This window comes from Diospyros lotus, chromosome 3 (assembly GCF_014633365.1).
Source record: "Diospyros lotus cultivar Yz01 chromosome 3, ASM1463336v1, whole genome shotgun sequence".
Lineage (NCBI taxonomy): Eukaryota > Viridiplantae > Streptophyta > Magnoliopsida > Ericales > Ebenaceae > Diospyros > Diospyros lotus.
In genome coordinates, this window is record NC_068340.1 from 30567234 (window position 1) to 30594442 (window position 27209).

Here is a 27209-nt window from a genome sequence, read left to right on the forward strand (position 1 = left end):
ACTGGTTATGTGTTCACATTAGCAAAGGCACCGGTCAGTTGGAAGTCTACCTTACAGTCTACAGTTGCTCTGTCTACCACAGAAGCGGAGTACATGGCAGTTACAGAGGCTATGAAGGAGGCTATTTGGCTTTATGGGTTGCTTGATGAATTGGGAATTGGTCAGAAGTACATCAAGGTACATTGTGACAGTCAGAGTGCTATTCATTTAGCAAAGAACCAAGTTTATCATGCAAGGACGAAGCACATCGACGTAAGATATCATTTTGTACGGGAAATTCTAGAAGAAGGAGAGATACAGATTCAGAAGATCCCAACTGCTGAAAATCCTGCTGATATGATGACTAAGGTTGTGACAGCAATCAAGTTCCAACATTGTTTGGACTTGATTTATATCCTTAGTATTTGAAGTTAGCGCTTCATAGCGCATTTGAAGACACCTACTGTTGATTGATTCTTTGAAGAGATTGTTGAGGACTTTGGTTGGGATTTGGGAGATTCGCCAAGGTGGAGATTTGTTGGATTTTTGGCTCCTCCCAAGTCCCACATCGGTTGGGCAGTGGGAGGGAGGGCCATATTTGCATTATTTAAGCACCTCCCCCCTTTGTGTTATGTATCCCTTCAAGCATCCCAACAAGTTTGCATTTATTGCACTTGTACCCCCTCATTTGTGTGTGTATTTCTCTTACACACTTTGTATTTTCTCTCTTTGATATTAGTGAAGATTTGGTGGTGTCCGAGGACGTAGGCCATATTGGTCGAACCTCGTTAATTTTCTGGTGTTCTGTTTATGTTTATATTCAATAGTTTTTTGTCGGGTATTTTTTTGGTGCTTTTAATTTTGGGGAAAATTGCCCGATTTTCCCAACAAGACAGAAGACCTTAGAGTGGCCCAAGTAATAGACTGAGCTTTGCCTTGGACTTTCAGGCACACAATGAACTATATTGTCAAACAATTAACTCTTCTGGTTTTCTTATTAGTCACATGGTTCAAACATTTGCCAGAAAAGTAGTGCTTTTCTCGTGCCAAAGAGGTTTAAGTTGGATGCGGACAAATTCTTGGCACAATAGTTTAACTGGCTAGTTCAACCTGGTATTTGCAGCTTTGATAGTTCCACACCCTACAACAATTTACACTAATCCCAATATAGAAGGTATCATAATTGTCTTAGGAACAAACTTAGGCGTGAGTAACCCTTTTTCACTGTGAATTATGACCATGAGATTTATAACGTGTTTTCATCTGTAAACTACACTTCACATCCAAGTAGCAATAGATAAATAATCACAATTGTATATGATCTAGTTGGTTTCATCAAAGTTGACTCTATCTCCCGTAGAAAATAAATTCCAGAACAGAGCAGCAGAAAAATATAAAAGGGATGTGAACAACAAGAACCCCTGGAAAGAGCCTAGTAATTCAACAGAAAATCCAGCTCCAATAGTTCCCAAAATAGCAGCAAATGTCCCAGCAGTATTTGAGATACCTAAAATAAAAATTTCAAAGTTAGATATGGTCAGACCATGTTTAGTAGCCACTACTTTGAGCCAGCAGTGAAATAGACCACTCCCATAAATAACCTAACTTGCTTTTGAGACTGCATATTCTTGATTACTGCATACGGCATGATCAATTTCCTATTGATTGTCTATGAAGGTGAGAGGGGTATTCAAGTACTAGATCTTTGTTCGTGCACAACAGTCACCATGCACAGTAGTTCCAGTTCAAGTCAATGATAAAATAGTGCAGTCCAAGTATAATTTATTTGCTTTGAGACTACATATCTAGAGATATAAATAAAGCACAATGAAATTCAAGTACTAGAACTTTTACCTGGCCAAAAAAAAAAAAAAAATCCAATTACTAACCATGGTATCACCAACTTTATATTTCATTGTCCATGCTAGTGGGCGGGGTATTAAGGAAGGAAAGAGTGAGGTGGGCATTCAAAAAGGGAAGTCACTGATTCTTGCATATTTTTATTTTATTTTTTGCTCTTCTTTTTCACACAAAAAATTACCAAACATGAGATCATTAAACAAAACATTTTAGGAATAAGATTTTCTATCAGTATATAAAGTTCAAAAGCAAAGAATATTTTTCTGATATAGTAAATCTAAATTTATAGAATATGCTTAATTTTGCTTTCAACTCCACTTGTGGATTCCTATTTATAGCGAATCCTAAGCTGAAATAAAAAAGGACAGTTGTGTTGGATAAGGTGATCAACAATTAGAGTAAAACTCATCTAACGAAAGAACATGAATTCCATACAAATGAAAAGTCAGTAGGCCATAACCCTTTTAGCAAGGAGATAGGGAGTGGTCGAGGAGAGATGCAAGGAGTATTTCCCAAAGTTATTCAAGGTGGAAAAACAAGTGATATGTTGGAACATCATAGTAACTTTGAAGAAAATAGAAATTACATGTTCAATAGATGTATATGTCTAAACAAATTAAAGCAAGTTGAAAAATATATAAAATAGTAAAATAGTTGGACTAGATAATATCTTGATAAAAGGACGTTGGATGAATGGAGGAAGAGCACTTTAGTGCCAATTTATAAGAATAAAGGAGATTTTCAAAGTTGTAATAATTATAAAGGAATCAAGCTAATGAACTACACTATGAAACTTTGGGAGAGTGGTTGAACGAAAACTAAGACGAGAAATCAAGGTGTTTGAATACTAATTTAGTTTCATGCCTAGTAGGTCAACAATGGAAGCTACATACTTGCTAAGGCAACAAATGAAAAGATATAGAGATAATAAAAGGATTTACATATAAAATTTTTAGATTTAGGAAAAATTCTTACGAAGAGTTTTAGAGAAGAAAGCAGCTTGAATTACTTGTATGTAGAGAAACATGCATCAAGGAGCAAGAACACATGCCAGAACATGTGGAGAAGATACTAAGGCTTTTCCAATTACAAGAAGACTACATCAATGAATTGCATTATGCCCTCATTTCTTTTCCCTAGTAATGGATGGGCACACTACACATATCCAGATATAGGTGCCTTGGTATATATGTTATTAGAAAAGAACACTGTCTTAGTAAATGAGGCAAAAGGCTGGATGATTATTAAACTTGAGAAGAGTGAACAGTTTAGAATTTGGAAATTTTATGTTAATCTAATTGAACATGGAATGTAAGCCTAGTAAAAATACAAGTATGGATGATGTTATGAAAAAACTTGAAGATCAAGTCATCTTAAGAAGAGATCAGTTTAGATATCTTGGATCAATCATCCAAAAAACTGGGTGATTAACAAAGATATTACCCATAGAATTAAGTCATGATGGTTAAAATAGTAAAATAGAAATATGCATCCAATGTTTTATGGGATAGTAAGATTCCATTATATCTAAAAGGAAAATTTTGTAAGATGGTTGTAAGACTAGTTTGTCATATGACACAAAATGTTGGGCAATAAAGCATCAACATATGCAAAATACAAATGGAGCAGAGATGATGATGTTATGATAGATGTGTGACCATATGAGAAAAAATAAAATTAAGATGAGGTTATTCTTAATAAGGTTGAAGTAGGTTTTACTGAACATAAAATGTGTAAGACATAGTTAAGATAATTTGGTCATATGAGAAGAAGACTAATAGAGACTCCTATGAGGAGGGGACGATTCAGAATAAGTCTAGCAAAAGTAGGGGAAGAACAAGAAAAACTTATTGAGAGAATCTCAAGTACGACAAGTGTTATAAGGCCCTTATAGAAGATAAGATCTTAAGATGACAATCATTTGTGAGCTAGAACTCATGTAGCTAACACCACATATGAGATAAAGGTTCGATACGTTAATTTATCTTCAGCTACTATTATTAACTTACCAAGCATGACATTAAAGTTATTTTCAAAATTCTTAATCATTCTCTTCCAAAGTTAATAATATGACTCATTAGCTTAATCCCTATGTAATTTTTATAATTTTGAACAATCTCTATTTGTTCTTGCAAATAGGCAGTACAGTAGAGTGCTCATTCTTTACTTATTAAGAATCCTGTTCATTTGGTCTCATTGAGATATTATAGGCAAATATGTTACATATGTAGAACATGCAAATCATATTTCCTTTAGTTTAGAATTACCTCGATATCCCAACCTAATATTTGTTTTTCCATATTAAATAGCTTAGAGACTGATAACTTTTTGTCCTCATCTTCTATTCAATCCACTTGTCTTAACTCTTAAATCTCTTATTTTTCTTTCTCTTGTTTTACCCAACTTTTTATATCTACTTTTCTATCTTTTGCACGAACTTTTATTTAATTTTGACCTTGCTTCACTAATTGCTTTATTTTGTTTCTTTTTAGCCAAAATATAATTCTCAAGAGAACATATATTCAAAGTCTTAATTGCAAGCTCGTCTGGTCTTTTCTTCTTCTTCTTTTTTTTTTTTTTTTTGGGTTCCTCCTCACTCTACCATCGTGACCCTTTTATTTCTTTTTTTCTAACTCCTAAAATAATCTGTCATATTCCAAATGGAATTAGCCATCTCATTCTATATTGAACTAGCCTCACCTTCCGGAATCCAATATCTTCTACCATACCTGCTTTTCTGTTAAATAAGTTATTTTTGTGCCTTTTAGATCCCATCATTTTATTCTTGTGCTTTGCTTTGTATCATCCATTCTCTTCTATTTTTTGATATGGACGTTATAGACCATAAGCCTATGTTGAGTGGTTTGGCACTCTCCTATAATTTACAATTGTCATAAGACAAGTTACCCTTTTGCCTAATAAAAAAGTAGCCTATGTGGGTAGTCAACAAGCTGTTCTTTTATGTAACTAAAGGTTCAATCCATTTCTTTAAGATGGTATTAGTTATGATTAGATCATATGCCATGATGAAATCCAAAATAGCTTTTGCCCTTGTTATTACCTTCAAAGCCTAATTAATGCACCTTAAAGTAAAGCTTTTGATTTGGGCAAAAAAGACTTGCTTCCTTTATTTGAAGCAAAGCTGCCTTCTTCATAGGCCCTTATTCATATAAAAGGTAATCAAGGGTGAAAGAAAATAAGGCACGAGTATAACACTACAGCCACAAATAAGTGGCTTTTATGCCAAGTGCTTCATGTATGAGATGATGACAGGCCCCAACATATTAATAAGACTTACATGCATTAGAAATACATGCTTAATTAATTGAACGTTTGGTGAATGAAAAACAGATTGCAACTAAGAAACAACAAATTTTGATATTATCTTTTTTTTTCAATTAATAGGAGATAAATTACAGCATGGAGAACATAACACATACTGGACACTTGTCTTTCTGACATACATGATCAATTAGGCAAAAGATCATACAGCTACACCATGGTTGATCAAAATTCAAGATTCAATAATAAAGACATATGCCATCATTATTGACTTTTCATTTTTGTTTCCAGGTTTTGTGTATCACTCTAATTTTCGAATTTTTATTTTTTTCGTGTTCTATGATTTGTATAATGTTGAAATAATGTGGTTGGCATGTGTGAAGCCCATGCAATACCAGTAGTCTTTTTCTAACTTGCAGAGTTCCATATCCATAGGAGAGCCTTATCTATTTTCTTTTTGCTAATCAGCAGAGCCTTATCTATGCTTCTTAGGGTGGGAGTGATTTAGATATGGAAAATTTCCCTCAAAGTCAAAACTAGAAAATGCTCCATCTAATCCTGAATTATAGTTTCCTTCAAAATTGCTTCTGCTTCGAATTTTGGGATAGAATATATATAATTGTTTTTAGGCTTTTCAATTCTATCTGCAGGGAAATAGCTCAATGACTGGGGAAAGTGGACTACACTATGAAAATAGTTTTAAAATTTGCTACATTATCATCAATGCTTATTACATGACTGGATTTCTTGGTTTACCAGATTGATAGAATCTTGTACCACTTCATAGACATATATAGGTACATGACAAATCACAGTTATATAACTAAAGCTTGTGGTAAGAATAGACTTCATTCTAGTGTTGAAAATAATATTCCAGAGCACTCTCTGTTTTTGCTAAGTAAACTTCCATATTCCAAAGCTTTCAATGTGTTCTGTTACTTGTATGAATAAGGTCCATGTTATATAATTTTGATAATAGGGATCACATGGGCTTGATTTTCTTATTATGCATATTTCCTGTAATTTCTTGGTAGACGTTGATGGATTCAAAAATATATTCTCAATTGATCAAATCAAAATAGTTGATCAAGCATATAGATAGGAGAAGATAGAGTACCGTGTAGGACACCAGAATATTGTGGTGCGATCTCCTGGTTACAGAAACAGAAGGTCCAATGTGAGTAACGCATGCATATATGGTTTTATTGATCCCTAACAAAAATTTTCTCAATAGAATAACCTGAAGATTCACAAGGAAGCCACAATGACTGAATGATTTTAGCCCAACAGCCAAAGTTAGCCAAGCAGATGCCAATGTTGGATTTTTTGCCATAGTTAAACCAATGAGAGCAATCCCGGGGCCAACAAAACCAATTGACTGCAAGAAAAATACAAAAAATGCTCACTACATGATTTGATTATTACGAAAACCCAAACTAAAATGAGATAAATAAAATGTAGATTGAAAAGTTCAGTCTCATAGTTCTTCCATATTATATGTAATCTTTTGAACTCTTCCCATGATTGTTAACCAAATGCTGGACAGAAAATAAAATGGAAAAAGAAGTATGGAACAGATATAGCAAAGATTGGTAAATGACATCTGTGAGTCATAACAAGAATGACTAAATACTCATGCATGGCAGACACAAAAGGCTCACATATATTGTCTTCCCATAACTTGATTATTTGGCCTTATTAAGATTGATATAACTAATATGAACACTTCTATATTTGAGAAACATCTTGTCAAACACTTCACACTAGAGTTAGGATACAAGAAAATATACCTAAACATTCTACACCCCCGTTTCTTTAACAAGTGAATTACAATAAAACCATGCATGGAGCTCCCATTCAATGCATGAAGAAAGTCTATGCTAGCTTGCAAATACCATTTCACATCAGTCTCTTTGGACATGGGAATAATGAATATGACAGATACCTATGTGCAGCAGTTCCCCAAAAAACAATATGTGCTACCAAAACATGTGTGTCAAACCCCTAGTAGATGACAAATATAGTGGATAAAAGTTATTTACATGGTTATTCTGGTAATGTAAGGTTGTTAAGTTGTGTAAAAGAGAGCCTGTCTTCTAGAAAATTGTTCCACAAAAAACAGAAAACCACAAAATTTGTTCAAATGAAAAAATTTCCAAATAGAAAAAACAGTAAACTCGGGCTGTTGACATACAGAAAGCATTTTCCAATTTTCTACTTCATCTCCAAATTTCCTTTTCCACAAAAAAGTTAGAAAATGCATTAAATTGTCAAATATTGACAACTGTTTTCTTATCTTGAAATCTGCAAAAAAACTGTTCAAAATGGTTATATAAAATATGTGTTTGATTATTATATAGTGAAATATCTTGTTCTTAATAATATTCTTGTAATATTAAAATTCAATAATTAAATTATTATTATTATTATTATTATAAAATTAATACAATCAATAGAATATTTGTGATACTGACAGTAATATGCTTTTATGATAATACTTTATAGTAATATTCTTATGTTTAAATTATGAATAAATTAGAATGATAACATTAACCTTGCAATATTAGCAAATTATTATTCATGATATTACTAATGTTACAACATTAACGATAATCATTAATAATATTGATTATAAATTTAAATTTTTCCATAATTTTTGAAAAGTTTATAATATTGATATTTTTATAATGAATATTTTTAATATTTATTATTAGTCAAATTTGTTATTTATGATACTAATATTTTGATATTGTTAATATCGTAATATTATTGATTATTAGTTAATTTAAAATCATAATAATATAGGATCATAAATTATTCAATATTAATTTATTTTTCTATTTATTAATATAGCAGGAATTTTTATATTATAATATTATTTATTATTATTAAATTTAAATTCATATTTTTATTTAAATTAATAATTAATATAAATATAGTTAACTAATTTGGAACTACATCCTCGTGTTTTCTACTTGGAAATCATAGGGAAAACTTCCCCAAGTTTTTTGAAGAAAGAGTGGAAACCATTGTAAAAAAAATTTCTAGTACAAATTTGGAAAACTAGAAATACAATTTTGTGTTGTCTATTTGATTTTTTTTTCATTTGAACACATTTTCCAATTATCCTTTTCAGTGAGAAAAAGGAATCGAAAAGGCAATACTTATTTTCCACAACTGAATGACCTCATAATTTTTGAGTTTTTCATATTTATACCGATTATTAGAGAAATCTTTAGTTGCATTATTTTTGGCCTTGCTTCACTAATTGCCTTATTTTGTTTCTTTTAAAGTAATCATTAGTGATTATCATTAATATTATAACATTAGTAATGTTATGGCTCTTGCATGGATAACATTAATTTCATAACATTATGAAAGTCATTTATTCATAATGTTAATATAATAATTTTATGAATAAATTATTATTATTATTATTAAAAGTATGGTCAAAATAGCACTATCATAAATATTCTATTGATGGTATTAATTTTATTATATATAAATATTGAAGAAATTCTTATAATTCTTCTATATTTTCATAATGAATTTATAGCTGTATTTAAGGTGAATCTTGAGACCAGCGTAAGGAAACTAGCAATCAACCTACTAACGAAACTAGTTACAAAGGAAATATGTATAATTGAAAACTACTTAATACAAAGAAAATATATATATATTTCATATCTATGCATTCCATATCTCGGGTAAATCCTCTAATTTATTCAGCCTCTTTCAACGCTCCCCCTCAAGTTGATAAGTGAATATCTTCCATTCCTAACTTGCCAACAATCTCTTGAAGCTTTGAAGTAGGTAACCCTTTGGTTAAAACATTAGTTAACTGGCTTCTTGATGTCGCGTGAGGAATAGTAATAAGTCCACTATCAATCTTCTCTTTGATGAAATGTATATTCACTTCCACGTGCTTTATTCGATCATGTTGAAAAAGATTGTATGCTATACTGATAGCTAATTTGTTATCGTAGTATAGTTTTATTGATCCACTTCCTTCAATCATCAAATCTTTTAGAATTATTTTGATCCAAAGGAGTTCACAAACACCAAGAGCTATAGCACGAAATTCTGCTTCTGCACTCAATCTGGCTACCACATTATGTTTCTTACTCCTCCAAGTAACCAAATTTCCTCTTAAGTGGGTGTTTGTTAACCAAGATAAGAGGGAGAAAATATTAGATATGGCAAGCATTCCAGATGTTTGGTCTTTCCAACGTATTTGTTAAATTTATCTAACTATTTCTGGAAAAGCCCTCACATGATCTCTTATCTCCTCCTTTCAAGATAAATTTATCTGATCTCCCCCTTCAGATAAATTTATCTAACTCTTTCAAGATAAAACTCAATTATCTATATGCCTCTTGTAGGATAGTTAATGCCATTTAATACATTTTAAAGATTTAAATTTATTAAAAGAACTTATTTATTTAAGTCTTATAATTAATATTATTTAATATATTTTTAAATTGTTATGTGTTTTGACAATTTTTAAAATTTAAATGATATTATTCCTTTCATTGATTTTTAAAATTTAAATTTCTCTCTCTAAATATATATATTTTATTAACTAATACAATTCATTTCACTAATTTTTAAATTATTTTATTTAATTTTATATTTTATTATCTATTATAAAAATATGTTTTGGCCATTTTTAATTATCTAGGTGGAATTATTGTAATTCCAACAATAATTATTTCTACTTTTTAAATCTATTTTTGAACATGGATTTAGAAAACAAAATATTATTTTTATTTTTATTTTTGTTTTTATTTTTTTGACAATTCATATTAATCATAAAATACTATTTTAATCATAAATTTGTTGTTGATGTTAACAAACAATTTTGAATGAATTTGGTAATAGGGATATTTTGATAAAAAATATATATATATATCTTGGTGCTTATTATATGCATTAACAAACACATAAAAAGAAAAAGTACAATTATCATTGGATTCCAAAAAATTTAACAAACACTCTGATAGAAATCTTGGAATGCTTCCCAATTTTATCTTGACCATTCCATATCTTGATTCGAAAAGCATTACAACCTTATCTTGATGTCTCTTATTTTGTTCATTTTAACAAACGCCCCCTAAGAAAGTGCAATAACCTGTAATTGACCTCCTGTCTATAAGAGATCCTACATAATCGACATTCGTGTATTCCTCTACTATCATATCACTTTCCTTTTTGAACAAAATTCCTTTTCTTAGAGTAGCTTTCAAGTACCTAAGAATTCTTTAAACTACTTGTAAATGTTCTTCCTTGGGATCATGCATGAACTCGTTGACTACTCCCATTGCATAAGCAATGTCAAGTATGGTGTGTGAGATATAAATTAATCTCCCTACCAACCTCTGATATTGTCCTTTATCAACAATTGTTCCCTCCTTGCTTTCTTAGCTCATTCTATGATTTGGATTAATAGGAGTACTCACTGGTTTGCACCCAAGGGTACCTGTTTCCTTTGAGTAGATCAAGGATATACTTTCATTGAGATAAATATCCCTTAATTGGAATATGCCACTTCAATCCCAATGAAGTATTTCAATTTTCCTAACTCTTTCATCTCAAATTCTTGAGCCAATTGTGTTCTCAACCTGAATTTTTCTTCCTCGTCACTTTCGGTAACTATAATATCATCTACATATACCAATAAGACTATAATTTTTCTCTTACCAGAATGTTTCACAAATAGAGTATGGTCACCATGGCTCTGCTTATACCCAAACTTCATCATATAGTGAATTTTCCAAACCAATTGGATTTCCCATCCAAAATGTATTGTTAGAGATAATAGAATTCTTACCATGTTCATCTTTGTCACCGGTGCAAAAGTCTCTTGGTAATCCACTCCATAGGTTTACGTGTAGTCTTTTGCACCTAACCTTGTCTTATACCGTTCAATAGTTCCATCAACCTTAAATTTGATTATATAGACCCATTTGCATCCAACTACTTTCTTTTCCTTGGGACGCACCACAATTTCCCATGTTTCATTCTTTTCCAAAGCTCTCATCTCCTCCTTCATTGCATATATCTAGTTCCTATCCTTTAAAGCATCATATATTGTTTTGGGTATTTCAATTGAATTCAAGGCGGAGAGAAAACTTTTATGCTAAAAGGATAGTCTATTTGAGGAGATGAAATTTGCTATGGGATGTTGAGTACACTTTCGTGTACCTTTACCCAAGGCAATTGGAAGGTCAAAATCACAATTTGCATGAGCATCACAAGAAGTAGTACTATTAGTGTTAGAATTAGGCAAACTGAAAGTGTTTACATTACCTAAGCTCGAAGTTGATTGTTGGACTTGCTGGAGAGAGGGTGATGATTGTACTCTTCTTGAATACTGTTTCAGTAGCTTTAAAGGGTATTTGAGCAAGTTCAAGAACTTTGGCAGTGTCATTGGATGGTTAAATAGGATTGGCAGGTTCAGGAACATTGGTAGCAATGCCAATGGCAGGTTCAAGAGCTTTGGGTGGTTCAATGGGATTGGCAAGTGCAAGAACACCTGCAGTATCATTAGCAGCTTCAATAGCAGTGTCATCTGCAACCTGTTCAATGGTATTGGCAGGTTCAGTGGCAATGATATCTACAGTCTGTTTAAGGGTTTGTTGGGGCAAGGCTGATGGTGGTGGTTTGCCAAGTAGCTCTATAAAGGAGATGGAACCTGAGCACGCATCTTCTCCTCTAGACTACTCCCCCTGAAGATGGGTGTGAGGAGATCCATAGAAAGGTTGAGATTCATTGAAAGTAACATCAAGAGAAACAAAAGAGCATCAATTGGAAGGATCATAGCATTTGTAACCCTTTTGAGTGGAAGAATAACCAACAAAGATGCATTTCTTTGCTCGAGGCTCCAACTTAGATCGCTAAGTTTTGTGGATATGTAAGAAAGCAACACAACACTTTGGAAGACAAATTTTTAGGAGACACAATATCTGGAAAATGCGTGGACAAGATAGTTATAGGACTATGATGGTTTAGGACTCTAGAAGGAAGACGGTTAATAAGATAAGTGGTTGTTAGTACAGCTTGCCCCCATAGAAATTTTGGAGCATTTAATTGGAAAAGGAGCGCACGAGTGACTTTTAGGAGATGACGGTTTTTCATTTTGTTTCAACACATGATGATTCATAAATAATACCTTCCTTGATAAAAAAAAAGGATGAGAGATTCTGGTTGAAATAATCTCTAGCATTATTTGATCGAAACCGTTTGATTTTTGCTCCAAACTGAGTAAAAATCATTCTATGTAATTGAGGAAATAGTGTACTAACATCATATTTGTCTTTCATTAAGAATAACCAAGTAGTCCTAGTGCAATTATCAATGAAGGTAACAAAAAACCATCTTGCCCCATGAGAATCAGAGATTTTTGTTGGACCCCAAATATCAAAATGTATTAAAGTAAAAGGCTGATTGCATTTTATTGAATTTATAGGAAAGGAAGTACAAATGTGTTTTGCAAATTGACACACCTCACACTGAAAATATGATATGATCGTATCTCTAAATAGCAAAGGAAACATATGTTTTAAGAGAGAGAAAGGTGGATGACTAAGTCAAAGATGATGTGCCCAGATCAGTTGTTTGTTGGATATGGATAAAAAGGCTTCAGAGGGAGTAGGTTGGTTTCCCTTTATTGGACCACCTCCAAGATCTTCAAGGTAGCACAACCCATCACATTCTCTAGTAAATCCAATCATCTTCCCCGAGATTTGATCCTAAAACACACAATTAAGAGTCAAAGAATGTTATTTTGCAATTGAGTTCTTTAGTAATTCTTTGAACAGAGATAAGATTGGTTGAAAGGTTCGGGATATGAAGGACATTTGTAAGAGATATGGAAGGGGTAAGGTGAAGACTTCCTTGTCCAACAATATCAGTAGAAGAACCTTCAGCTACAATAATTTTCTAGTTTCCTAAGGTTGGTCTATAGGAATCAAAGAAAGATATATCATGGGTCATACGATCAGTTGCCCCCAAATCTACAACCCATCTACCCATTTGTTTAGTATGTGATGCTTTAAAAGAATCAATCATGAGACACATACCACTCTTTGCAAGGGAACAATAACCTGAAGGTTTGTCCAAAGATTTAAGAAGATGCCTCAATCTTTCTATGTCTTCTTGGTTGAATCCTATGGGCTCCTCCTTGTCCAACTAAGTAGTGTCAGCAATTAGTGATTGCTCTTTACTGACCACATTGGCTAGTCCATTGAATCCTCCTGTCCATGCCAAAACTTGAGCCTTAACATGTAGTTTAAAATAGTTCTCACGAGTGTGATGAGGTTTGTTGCAGTAGATGCACCATAGTCCATCTCTGCTAGATTGTTTCTTTAATTCAACAGACCAAAAATTTTGTATTTCCTCTATTTCCTCCTTCTCCGAGCTTCTAAGAGACCATTGTTGAAGCCTCCTGTGTATGAGGTTCCAACATGACACCTCGTCTACTTTCTTTAACACGAATAATCGAGAAACACTCACGAAGAGTTAGTGTGGGAACCTTACCAAGGATCTGAATTTTGATTTGATCATATTCAGAATTCAGACCTATAAGAAATTCAAATACTCGATCATTTTTTAGTAATTCTTGAACAGCTTGAATGTCATGGTTGCATTCCAGTTTTAGATCCCGGTTGTAATCTATTTCTGGCCAAAGTCCAATCATCCTCTTGTAATACTTGGTGATAAACATACCCCCATGCTTGGTAGAACTAACTTGGTTCTTCAATTCATAGATCAATGTTTGCATCCTTCTTCTTCGAGTAAGTTTGCTGCAAGTTTTCCCATATTTCATTTGTAGTGGTAAGAAACATCAAATTCTTGCTGATCTCTGCTTTCATGGCGTTCCATGACTAGGACATGATCATTGAATCTTCTTCATCCCATGCCCTAAAACCTAGATCTTCTCCCTTTGGGCTAGGATCGGTAAGGTACCCTACCTTCCCTCGCCCCTTTAGAAGTGTGTGAACTACCTGGCTCCATTGCAGGTAGTTAGCTCCATCAAGCCAATAAAAGGGATCTATGCTCTGCAGTGTTCTAAAAGGCGCTAGTCAGGGGCCAAGCTGGGGCCTAGCGCCTAGGGGCCTAGGAAAACTGCTATTTTTTTTTTGTTTTTTAACTTGCATTTAACTTTATCCATATTCTTTGGATTAATTAACATTCCATACTCCCATCCGACATCATTTGATTTCCTTTTAAGAACTGAGGCGGCATCGAACGATGCTTCCGTACTCCCAATTCCATCCGACATGACTTCCTTTTTTCTTCTTTTTTTTCCTGAGTAAATTGACATTGAATGATTGAATTAAAATAAACAATTAGGCTAACTAGCTAACAAACAAAGCCAAAAACTAACAATAGCCCAAGCAGCACCAACAACAGCAAGTAGCAAAGAAGGCAGCTTGCTACATTTGTTGCTTGCTTGCAAGTTGCAAATATTAATTTTTTAAAAATATTAATAATAATAATTAATAAATATTTGAATAACAAATAATAAAATATTAATATAAATACTAAATTAAATAACAAAAAAATAAAAAGAAAACAAAAGAGGGAGAGGTACTGCTGGCTACTACTTACCGAAGGAGGTGGAGGCCCGAAGGGTGAGTGAAGAAGATGAAGGCTAAAGCTGCTGCAAGAGCAAGAGACAACCAGAGTGTGGCGGTGTGCGAGCAGCGAGCACAAGACAGTGGGGACGGCGAGTGAAGAAGGTGAAGCTACAAGAGCAAGAGACAACCAGAGTGTGGCGTGGCGGTGTGCGAGCACGAGACGGTGGCGATGGGCCGACGGCGACTCTGCAACTACAAGAGACGGTGGCGGCGTGCGAGCACGAGAGAGGCGACGACGACGGCAATTCAGTAATAGACTGTCGGTGGTGGTGCGCGCGAGAGAAAGGGGTAACGGGTAAGGGGAAACAAAACCCTAAATCTAATCAATTTATACTAAATGCTTCACACGGCCCAGGCAGCTGATTTGGCAGCCTTGGCGTCCGCCTTGGCCAGGCGATTCACGCGGCTAGGCATCCGCCTTGGTTGCCTAGGTGCCGCCCGGTACCGATTAGCCAGGCCAACGTCTAAGGTGGCCGATTTGGCCATAATCGTGACGACCAGCGGCCGCCTAGGCCGCGTTTTAGTTCACTGAATTGCTCTGGAAATCACTCCCAGTGCTGGCAGTGTTGATAGTCATAGGTGTGGCCGATAGTTCACCCATAGTAGAAGAGGTTGAATCCTAAGAAACAATTGACATACTGTGACAGAGACGAGAAAAGGTTCAAGGAAGACTGCAATGAAGACCAACTGTAGGTTTGTGGCGGCGGTAATGAAGGCCAGCAAAAAAGATTAAGTAGGATTGCAATAAAGGTAGATTTGGAAGTCTGTAGTGGCAGTATTATATGCTTGCATCGAGTGTAGCTTAGAAGAAACCAGTGAAGTTAAATGTATCAAGCGGCATAAGTGTATACGTAAAGTTATGTACTTATGTATGAGGGGTATAATAGGAAATGCGTAGTCTTTTGCATTCCTTGCAATATCCGCCCATAATGTCTATAAATAGAAGACATAGGGCAGCTATTTGACAAATGATCATTCATTCTGATTTACGAGTGCAATGTGTGAGAGGAAAGCTAGAATCAAGATAATCTTTGTAATCTCCAAGTTGATTGTACTCATGTATGCGTGTGAGAGAGAGGGATTCTTGTAGTGGTTTCATCACTCTTAGTGGATTTCTCTAAGGATCTGAAGGGTGGATGTAGGACTGTTTATGCGGTCTGAACTAGGATAAAATCTTGTTGTCTTCGCTGTGTGGTTTGATTGTGTCATGTACCTAGGAGTATAGGAGGGTCAATGATGTAATAGGAATATAATAAAGGGGGTAATCTTATAATAGGTTTATAATAACTGTGAGCATATATTTTTAGCAAGTGGTTAGGCTGTTAGAAGACAAAGATGTCTATATAAGGTTGCTATTAGGGGTTTGTTCGCATGCTTGAATTGAAGAATGAATTTCAAACTCTATTCTCTCTTAATTCTCTCTCTCAGTTCTTCTTCTCTTTCCTCCCCATTTCTCTCTGTTTCGGTTCTATATCTCCCTCCCTTTCTGCTTTCTCTTTCCTAAATCCATCCAAATTCCTATCACAACCCTAGCCAAACCCTAAGGTTGTGACAATTGGTATCAGAGCAGTCAATCCTTGGCTATAGGTTTGATTTCAGTTGACGAGACCGGTGAAATAAATTTCAATGATTAAGCTCCAGATCGAGGAGGCTTCAAGGCGACTACTGTGAGGTGAGCGATTTCCCTTGGCGATTGTAGTTAGGCGGATTTCGGAGGCAAGCTAGCCGAGTTCCTTGGCTGTAATTCCTGCAATTGGTAGCAGTTGATTCCCACGTCAACTCTCAACTGAATCGATAGAGTGGAGACTTTGGGTGATTCTAGCAAGTATAAGGACTCCGACGAGTTCCATTGGTTACAATGTGATAGGTGAGTGCAAGCCTTTGAAAGGAATCAAGATCGATTCAAGAATTCAGGTGAATTCCAACCAGTGGTCGGTGATCGGGTGGAGACTTCTCTGGTGATCTTGAATTCACTTTGATCGTGAGTAAATAGCAAGAAGGAAGGCATGATCGAAGCAGAGTCTCGAGCAATTTTCGACGGCCAGATTAGCGTCGATCGAATGAGAAGATAATTTCCGTCGCTGAGCCAATTAATCAAAATTGAGGCGACGTTGAAGGACGGCAACGGAGCTGATCGAAGAAGGCACAGAGCACATAAGACGTCTCCAAAGGGAAGTCAGACAACTCATATAAGGGGAAAAGTTGATTGATTTTCTTGGAGGCAAGCAGGAGGTTGATCGCAACTACGATTTCAGTAATTCTCAGGCTCAAACATGTAGGTGGAGTCCCTTGTGAGAGGCGGATTTCTCCGATTTCTTTTGCTCGTTGGTTTCCGACCCTAGGCTGCAAAAATCAACCAATTGTTAGGCGATCCCTAGCATCAACGGAATTAATCGAACTTTCAGAAGGTGTTCCAGGGAGTTGAATTGGTAACCCGACACTGGCTGTTCGATCTTCAGGAGGACTGACAAGAGCAAGGTCCTGGGTCGTGATTTCCAACAGCTCGGCGAACCCCCTACCGCGTCAGTTCTCTACTGTTTTTTTTCTGTTGATTAGTTGATTAATTTCTGGTTGAATCTCGAAAATTGAGTTCAGTGCACAAGGAGGTGAGGTCGGCTGATATTTGAGGTTTGGAATTGGAAGACGACTTGGCCAATTGATTTCGACACAAGGAGCTTGACTCTCAGAATTTGAAGGCGATTACGGAAACCAAGATCAGCAGGTGATCTAGATCAATTTTGTGACTTCGATGATCTCGGTTGTGAAGGTGACCACTGTAGCGATTGATTCACACTTCTGATGGAGATCTAGGGAACTCTAGAAGGTCGATCAAGTCGTTGTAAGTGTGCGATTTCTTCCGTTGCTACAATAGACTTGACCACAAAGCATAACAGTGGCTACAATTTGCCACTTATTGGATCCATTTTAGAGGTGATTGGGTGAGGCAATTACAAAAGGGAAGTGTGGGGATTTAGGATGGACAGTGCTTCGATTTCTTAGCCAGTGGCTTGTCCAACTCGCAAAATTTCTGCCATGACGGGCAAAGCCTGCATGAGACCATGGGAGCCTAACTTACAGCAGAAGAATGCTACATTTTCAGCTGGAGGTAAACATTAAGGGAAGTTTGGCCAGGAGCCTTATGCATGGGAAAAGAAGTTGGAGAAGGGGATCAACCAATTGGACAAATGAACAAGAAGTGTGGTACATGAATCGAGCAAGGAATTTGGCTGGATGCTACATGAACAATTGTAGGAGTTTGCAATGATATTTACTAAGAAGTATCATTATAGCTTCCCTGCATAATTCTTTAAGGATTATCATGGAAGTTTTAACAAAGAAGAATTCCTTAAAATGGCTTATGACTCGGTTGAAAAACAGGCTATAAATCAAATTGGGAAAGGGAAATGCTACGAAGATGGCTTCCTCGCAACTGATATTCTAGCTAGGGTTATTGTCTCATTAGAAGATGTTGCTGATGTGGAGGAGAAAAATGTTAAGAGTGAGCTTCAGAAAAATTCCAATGAACGAGACAAAGATGTGGTAGAATTACCGACAAGGGCAAATGGTTTAATTGTTGGGAAACCTCAATACAATGATAGGAATTACAGCATTCAGGCATCAAAGCCTGGTTATCATGACTCTGTTCAACCTCCTTCCTTATCTTGTCAGCAACTTGGTGTGAAAATGGATGGAAGAATAGGAACAAAAGACAGAAATTCAGTTGCTTCATCGACCCTAGAGAAACTGAGGTCAGTGGAATCCCAGATGGTGAAGTTCTTTAAACTTTCTGATCCAGGTAGCCATCCTAGTGGTGTTGCTACGTCTCACTATGAGGAAGGGGAACCTTTTGAATTCCTTAAGGGAATTGAGGCACAAACTATTGGAAAACCTTCCCCCAATGGCGATGACTTACCATCGGGGGCGACTGATGGGGTTGATTATGTGCCCCAATCTAAGGCTGGAGATGATACTAAAGATTTAGATTTTTTTGGCAGTGTTGGAGAATTGGACTTGGGGAAAGATAGCTTCCCTCCAAGACTAGGAGATACTAAAGTTTTTGGAGGATACCCTTATTGTCATTCTAGAGGATCTATTAGTTTGATTTATGGGGAACATCCTTATGGGGAACAACCATCTCGAACTCTATTCATAAGAAACATAAACAACAATGTTGAGGACTCTAAGTTTCGGTCTGCTATTCCATCAAGCACTCAGACTGAATCTGAAGTCATTGAGGTCAATCTCGTTGCCCCTATTGAAGTCCTGGTCCAAATTATGCCAGTGACGATTCTTGGAATCCTAAGAACAAAGAAGAAGAAGCCTAGAAGGAGAAAAAGGGAAAAAGAGATTGAATAGAAAATGAAGGTGGGAGTTGGATGAAGATAGAGAAGTGGCTCAACGATAATAAGTTTCTTGGGGACCAGAAACTTTAAGGCGGGGGGGGGGGGGGGGGGGAATGTCATGTACCTAGGAGCATAGAAGGGTCCATGTTGTAATAGGAATATAATAAAGGGGATAATCTTGTAATAGGTTTATAATAACTGTGAGCATATATTTTTAGCAAGTGGTTAGGCTGTTAGAAGACAAAGATGCCTATATAAGGCTGTTGTTAGGGGTTTGTTCGCATGCTTGAATTGAAGAATGAATTTCAAACTCTATTCTCTCTTAATTCTCTCTCTCGGTTCTTCTTCTCTTTCCTCCCCATTTCTCTCTGTTTCAGTTCTATATCTCCCTCCCTTTCTACTTTCTCTTTCCTAAATCCATCCAAATTCCTATCACAACCCTAGCTAAACCCTAGGGCTGTGACAGATTGTTTCTTCTCCATTTTATTACTGTTTTCAATTTTGTCTTTTAAATTTTTGTTGATTGTATTGAATCGGGTAAGAGTGTGATTTACATTTGGCTGTGTATTGAGAGATCCTAGCGCTTCTAATCATAACATGCGACAATAAAGGCCGAAGAAAAGGATCGAGGAGGACTGCAATAAAGGCAAATCTATAATTCTGAGGTGATAGCAATGGAGGTCAGAGAAAGGTGCCCCAGAACGATGGCTCTAATACCATGAAGAAATTCTCGTAATTCTTCTATATTTTCAGAATGAATTTATAGCTCTATTTAAGGTGAATCTTGACACCTACATAAGGAAACTGGCAATCAACCTACTAAGGAAATAGTTAGAACGAAAATCTATACAATTGGAAACTACCTAATATTGAGAAAATATCTATACATTCCATATTTATTATTCCATATCACGGGTATATCCTCTAATTTATTCAACCCCTTTCAACCATTATTAATATTTTAATAATAGTTTCAATAATAATATATTGCATTATATCACAAGAGAAAATATGTTTTATATAACCATTTGTAAGACTTTTTTTAGTTTTCAACATAAGAAAATAGTTTTTCATAGATAACAATTGAACATGTTTTCTAAATTTTTTGTGAAAAAGAAAGTATAAATAAAATAGAAAAATAGAGATTGAAAACTGGAAAATACTTCTGTAACTGAACAACCCTATATCATTCTGGAAAACAAAAACCTATTACAGGAAGTTATCTCAAACCAAGAAAAAATTATTATATTTAATACTAGCATACCTGCATGATTTTGCGAGTTAGAGTTAGAGTCGTGCCACTTTGTACCAATGTGTCTGACAAAACACCAGCAAAGTAACCTACTACTGCCATCATACTCCATGGAACAGCACTAAACCATGCTGCTTGTCTAAGGTCAACAAGATACATCTATAGCAAAAGGATATTCATCAGTCAGGGCCGCTTGGGTATGTTTGGAATAGTGAATGAACTACATCATTAATCCCTTAGGCATGAGTGAAATGGTTAAAGAACTACATTGTTGAGGTAATCAACACAGCCTACCGTTTTAAAGTAAATAGGCATCCATGAAAGGATAACAAAGAATCCCTGCATAAGAAAAGTTAAAAAAAAAAAATGAGTATACAAAAACACATATGCACAAACTCACGCTTGAATAGGGTCTAGTAAATGAAAAAAGTGTGCAAGTACAGGAGCTAAAATATGTATTTTGCCACATTATTGGAAAAAACGACAAACACTAGCAAGCTCATGAGAATGTTACCCAGCTATGCATGGCATTTGCAACAATTAGGGACCATGTTGGCATCTTAGAAAGCAAGCGCTTAAAAGGAGGAATCACTTTTTCTGTCTTCGGTTTATCCCCAATCACAATATTATTTGGTCTCATGCTCAATATGTACTTCAACTCAGATTTTGATATTTGAGGACTTCGATCAGGAGAACTTGATGTTGCTGATAGCCACACCAAAACCCATAGAAATCCAGATAACCCAAATATCACAAATGGTCCAAATAAACCACCCTTTGACATAAGGATTGGAGTAAGTGAAAGTCCAATAGCACTTCCAAGCTGAAATCCAGCCATTGCAAGACCAACCGCCCTCGATCGTTCTGTATGAGGAAACCACCTAAAATAGAAAGTTGACATAACTTCCCAATATATTATCTTTACCAACATTTATAACTTTATGAAGACATATTTAAAAGTACTTTATTTTATCCGAATCATAAGGAAGGGCTACAAACTCAGTACCTTGCTATCATATTGTTCATACATGGAAGGGCCACCCCTTCCGCAATGCCAAGCAAGGCTCGCATGGCAAGTAATGCCCATAAAGAAGTTTCTGCAGCCCAAGGAGTAAGAAATGTGGCTAGTGACCATAAAGCCACACCCCACGCCATGACGACCTTACCACCATAATAGTCCACAAGTGTACCCCCAGCTACTGGTGATATCAGGTATCCCCAAAGAAAAGATGACTGCCAGTAGTGGCTAGTAATCAATCAGCGGTAATATAAATCAACCTATACCTTTGCAGTGAAAATGGTTCCTCAAAACAAGCTATATCCAAATGAATTGAGAAACTACTGATCTTCACCTTATCCTAGAGACTAAAACAACACTATAACAAGTGATGAAACACTTTTGCAACTTTTATGAAGACTCAATGGTGAATAGTGAATTGTACTTGTGCCAATTCAAAACTTGAAAACTAAAAGTTATTATTCTTCACATGTTCAATACCCAGAGAAAATTCTCCATACTGAAACAAATGTTTGCACTACCTCACTAAGCCTCAATTTTGCAATTTCATATAATCAGTTTACTGAAGGAAGACACAAGAACATGGGAAAGTGACAGCTTCAATTCCTTTTCATCAAGAAATGGGAAAAACCATTAAAATTTGCTGAACAATTCAATTCAATGGCAAATGATGACCAAACAAAAGGGAAAAAAGATACTAAAAACAATTACTTTATATTCTGCAAAACTTTATATACCATTAAAGATGTCAACTATCTTTCAGATTGAGGTAATCACTCAAAGTTTTCATATGAAATCCTACAAACATAACTTTTAATATGAATATTTATTCATTGTCCTCTCATATTCTAAACCAGACAATATATAGTTATATTTTTAGACACTGTTTGATTTTGTTACAGCTTTCAATTTTCTGTCGTTGTTTTCATTTTTTTTGAGGGGGGAAAAAATGGCAACACACCATTATTTTGTTACCGTTTTGCAAGGACTTGTCATTTTCAAAATGTGTACAAATTACGTATACATAATTATTTGACCGTATAACTATAAACAGCTAAAAGCAAACACATAAAATCATGAATTGCAAATAACCCGCACTATAATAGACATGAGGTGCACATTTATTCAAGATGTAAAAAAAAAAAAAGTTTAATGGAAAACTGTAAAACATGACAAGGGTTTGTAATGCCCTTGCAAAGGATAGAATAATAGATAAAGATGATTGACTAGCTGAAATCCACGTAACCAACCCAACTAGTAGGATTAAAGCTTGATATATTATTGTTATTGTTGAAAGAATCTATAAATGGTTCTTTACAATGAATGTTTTTATATCGGCCTATAATACGATCAGGAAAGAATAAATTTGTAGTATTGGAGAAAATAACGAAATAGTGCATTAATAAAACTAAATAATTCGTCAAAATTGTCACTCCGAAGTCCAATTCACTTATTTCCTGTTTTCCAACTTAGTATCAGAAAGTAGATATGCAAACAATAACACTACTATCCATACAATTTCGCACCGAAAAAGTTCACCTGAACAACGCCGGCGAAGGACTGGCGCCAGCCGTTAGCAAGGGAAAGAGGAACAATGGCCACCGACATCACGACTCGGTCCGCATTGCATAGCGCCAAGGCCAAAGCAAGCATCGCCACCACCTTAACCCTCTCCGATGTGATGAACTCCACAAAACTCGGCTGTCGCACAGCTTCTTCGTCATCTCCAAAGGAGCCGCCAGAGAGAGACTGCGCATCTCTCCGAGAAGCCCCAGCTCGAATGAGTACGCGAGGCCAAATTCGAGGTGCACCATGTGAGTATGCGATTTGCGAAACAGAGCGAGAAGAGAATCGATCGAACCGATTTCCGTGGTTGGGTGAGACGGAGGGATGGGATTTGTTGGGGTTAGGGTTTTGAACGCCCGGGAGGGAACAACGCACCGATCGATTGAGAGGGAGCGCGAAATGCATGTTGCGAGCGAAGATTGCAACGAGCATTGACTCGCCCGCCGCCTGATCGTTTTACTCCATCGCAGTAAATGCTCTTTTAATCCTATTTAAGCGAAAGGGAACCCGATGTTCGTATGTCTCTCATGAAAAACAATATTTTCAAATACAAAATTATCACAAGGATATTTTCAGTAAATACTGTTGTTATTATTAATAAAAAATCGTATAATGTTTAATAAGGTAATACAAAAATTAACACTTTTATGGTTTTTTTAATAAATAATTAACGTAACAAGTATTATTTAATCTGGGAATGAATTTAAAACTTTATTCTATAGGATCAATATAGTTAAAAAAAAAAAATTGTATATTATTTCTTTATATTTGTATAATTATTATAAGTACTTGTACTTCTCCTAAAAATTAATATCATCTTCATAAATTATCAACTATTTTTAAAAATTAATTTTTTTATAATAATTTTTACATAATAAAAAGTATTTATTTTTTAAAAACTATTCAATACTTTTTTACATAAAACAATAGTATTTATAAATTTTAAAAAATAGTTAATAATTTATTAAATTCTTTAAATAAATACTTATAATTTTGTAAATATAAAAAATTAGTGTACAAATAATAATATTAAAAAAATACTAGTAAAGGGACAAATGTATTTATAAATATATGTACATATATAATTTTATTAAGCATAATATTAATATTTTATACATATTATAAAACTAAGCTTAAACCGCAAGCAAGCTAAGTATCTAGTTGTTAACTATTAGTTAAGTTACCAAATATTGTTACTGAGCAATTTAATATTATATCCATATTGGATCTATTTTTATTTTTTATAATTCGACGAAAACCATATTATTAACATATATTTTATATTAGGATAGTGATTTTGGCACCGAAATGGTGCACCCAAAATCATGGCAAAGCAGATACTATATTATAAAAAATTATTATGTAAATAACTCATATGATAATTTAAATTTTACCTAAAAAATACACATCTTGTACCAATAAGTACTTCAATGTTATTTCGCTTATTTGTTTAAAAGGTTGTATAGTATTTATTTTTTTTTTTTTAGTTTTAACAGATTGGTAAAATTTTGTGTTATTGTTTACTTTTTTCTGTTGCTAATTGGTTATTATTTACTTTTTGATTGATGAATATCATCTTTACACTGTCCAACCCATAATTTAATTTTAAACCAAATCAAACCATAATTGTATTTTGTTTTACTATTAAAAATGATTTGATTTAGTTTGAAATACATATTATTTCAAAGTTAGAGTTCAAACCCATTGCATTTGTGCGAGTTTAGACCTAAAATTAAATTAGTAAGTATGAGGGAGAAAAATATTTCATTTAGGGACAGAATGGAAGGGAAATTTTCTCCTTCAAAATATCATCTTTTATGAAAATTGCAAAAGCAATCAAGCAAGCAACCAACCATCAACCCAAGCAATTGCTTCATAAACAAGAATTAGATAAAATATATTATTCGATATGGTTATTACATTGAGAAAAGAAAATTACTTTAATTTTTGTCATCATATGATTTTATTGTAACTAATACTATTTATATCCTTGTTCCAAAAAGGTGAAATCGCTCACCCCGAGTACCCCTCACACCCGGCCCAACAGAACGTGGGAGGAGATTAATCATAGTGACCCAGCCGGACGCAGTGGCTAGACCCGAGCTCACCGCGCACAAGAAGCCCCCTCTCACTTTGGAGAAAGGTACCCCACACTGCCACTTGCGAGACTCGATCATTGATCTTGGTCGAAGATTCACCACGAAAGGCACTTTGTGCCTCCCTTCTTGACCAACTGGGCTGCCCATGTGGGGCAATACTATCTATATCCTTGACATCTATAGAGGGTGAAGATAGTGATCAATCATGTTGATAAACTACTTTTTTATAATAAAAATAGTAATTATTTTTATATGAGGCCTATTATGTTGCCCATTGACAGGCAACATAACAGGTGCCCGTCAGTGAGGGGGGCGCGGGCCCATGCACATGGGGCCCGTCTCTGCACATGGACCCCACATGCATGGGGCCCGCACCCCTCTCACTGGTAGGCACCTGCTATGTTGCCCACCAGTGGGCAACATAGCAGGCTTGTTATTTTTATATAAAAATATAATGCCTAACAATCAAGTTTTGCCACCTAAAATGTGAAAAACAAGTTATTTTGAAGAAAAAAGTGTGTGGTTAAAGATATTAGATTTTAAGAATTGAGATTAATCTAATGTCGATATAATAATATGGTTACTATTTCATTTGAAACACCACAACTATTTTAGGATTAGGAGAGTTGAAAGAAGATTCTTCAACCTAAAAGTCACTACTGGTGGTGGAGCTAAAACAAAAAGATACTAGTAAATGACGGACCAATCAAAGAACATGGAATAAATAAGACACTGTTCTCAAATAAGTCACTAAAAATTATTTTTTTGAAGAAGAATAAGCCCAAATTACTTATATATAGTTTATTAAAATCATGTATCACCAAGCAAAAACGGACGCTAAACCTTTACCTCTTTATTGTAAAGATCAATCAACTCACAAAACACATCTATAACCACGAGGTGCCTAAGGTAAAACAAAAGTGTGAAACTCAAATAGGAATACCTTTTTCATTTGTTGAGCAGGAAGAGAGAGAGAGAGAGAGAGAACACCTTCCAAAGTTATCAAGTTAAGCAAAAGTTGAAAAGGGCACATATAGAAAGTTTAGTGTGAATAAAAGTGTAGATCATATCTTAAAGATACTTGTTATTCTTAGAAAATATCATATTATAAATCTCAAATTAATTGTTTAAAAAAATGACATATTATTGAGACTATTATTTAACAAAATCAAGATCGGATTGTTAAAATGAAAAATGCATTCAATATTTTACACCAGTATAAAATCCCTATGCAACTAAGATGATGATATTATAGTGAAAATGCTATCACATGAGACAAACAAAGTTATAAACAAGATTATCTATAACAATATCAGAGTGGTGCCAATCGAAGATAAGATGCATAAAATATAATTAAAATAATTCAAGCAAGAAAAAAAAAATGTTAGGACCCTAGTCCTAAGTGATATTTTCTTTGAAGATAGAATTGGAATTGATGGAGAAATAGAAAAAATTGAAAAAGAAATAGACAGAAAATTAGAGAGAATCACATAAAAATGAGAGACATTAACAAAAAGTAAGGAGAAATTGAAAGAAACAGGGAAGAAAATAAATAGAATTGAGGGAAAATAAAAAAACTTTAATAATCTTCTTGATAATTCATATATAATACCCAAATAGTGTGGGTTCAACTTTATATATAAACTATTCACAAATTTTACAAAACAATTATCACTCTTTCACTATCAATAAATGCTCCTAAATCACTTCCACTATCTCCCCACTACAACATATCTATTACTTAACTGTTCCTAGAATATAACTATAAATAACAAATAAATAAAGATATAATAACTTAAATAAAAAATAATTTCCTAATTCTACGAGTTGTGATATCCTCTCCCTCTTGCTAAGTCAATACACTCTACGCAGAACTTTTGACCATCTTTTAGGGCAACAAATCTTGTTTTCCTAAGTTTCATTTGCTCATAATTTCAACAATGAGAAGTCTCATCGAATTCATGAAAAGGGCAATACTTATAAACCCAAATAAGGTGCTCTACATACTTAATTAACCCAATCGCATTTGTTGGTAAGAAATGTTTGTAGACATCACATTTTGCGTTATAGAGCTCCTTGTAACAAGACTAATGATAAGGATCAGTCCTAAGCATAGAAAACTCCTCGTTACAAATGGTTGATTGTAGACACAATATCTAAAACATTATA

The 27209-nt window shown here is 34.6% G+C and overlaps 1 protein-coding gene across 2 annotated transcripts; it reads right to left on the reverse strand.

Moving 5' to 3' along the window:
- Positions 1–1179: 1179 nt before the first annotated feature.
- On the reverse strand, positions 1180–23423 carry LOC127797426 (probable anion transporter 4, chloroplastic). 2 transcript variants are annotated; one of them, XM_052330311.1, is made up of 8 exons: positions 22915–23423; positions 21364–21590; positions 20872–21238; positions 20652–20696; positions 20370–20516; positions 6362–6499; positions 6239–6272; positions 1180–1486 (listed from the first exon to the last, which is right to left on the reverse strand). In XM_052330311.1, the coding sequence occupies exons 1-8, from the start codon at positions 23371–23373 to the stop codon at positions 1302–1304; spliced, it is 1602 nt and encodes a 533-aa protein (XP_052186271.1). In that variant the 5' UTR covers positions 23374–23423; the 3' UTR covers positions 1180–1301. The 2 variants fall into 2 exon arrangements, with proteins under 2 accessions (XP_052186271.1, XP_052186272.1); XM_052330312.1 differs by lacking the exon at positions 21364–21590 and having other exon boundaries at positions 22915–23059.
- Between the last annotated feature and the right edge of the window lie 3786 nt (positions 23424–27209).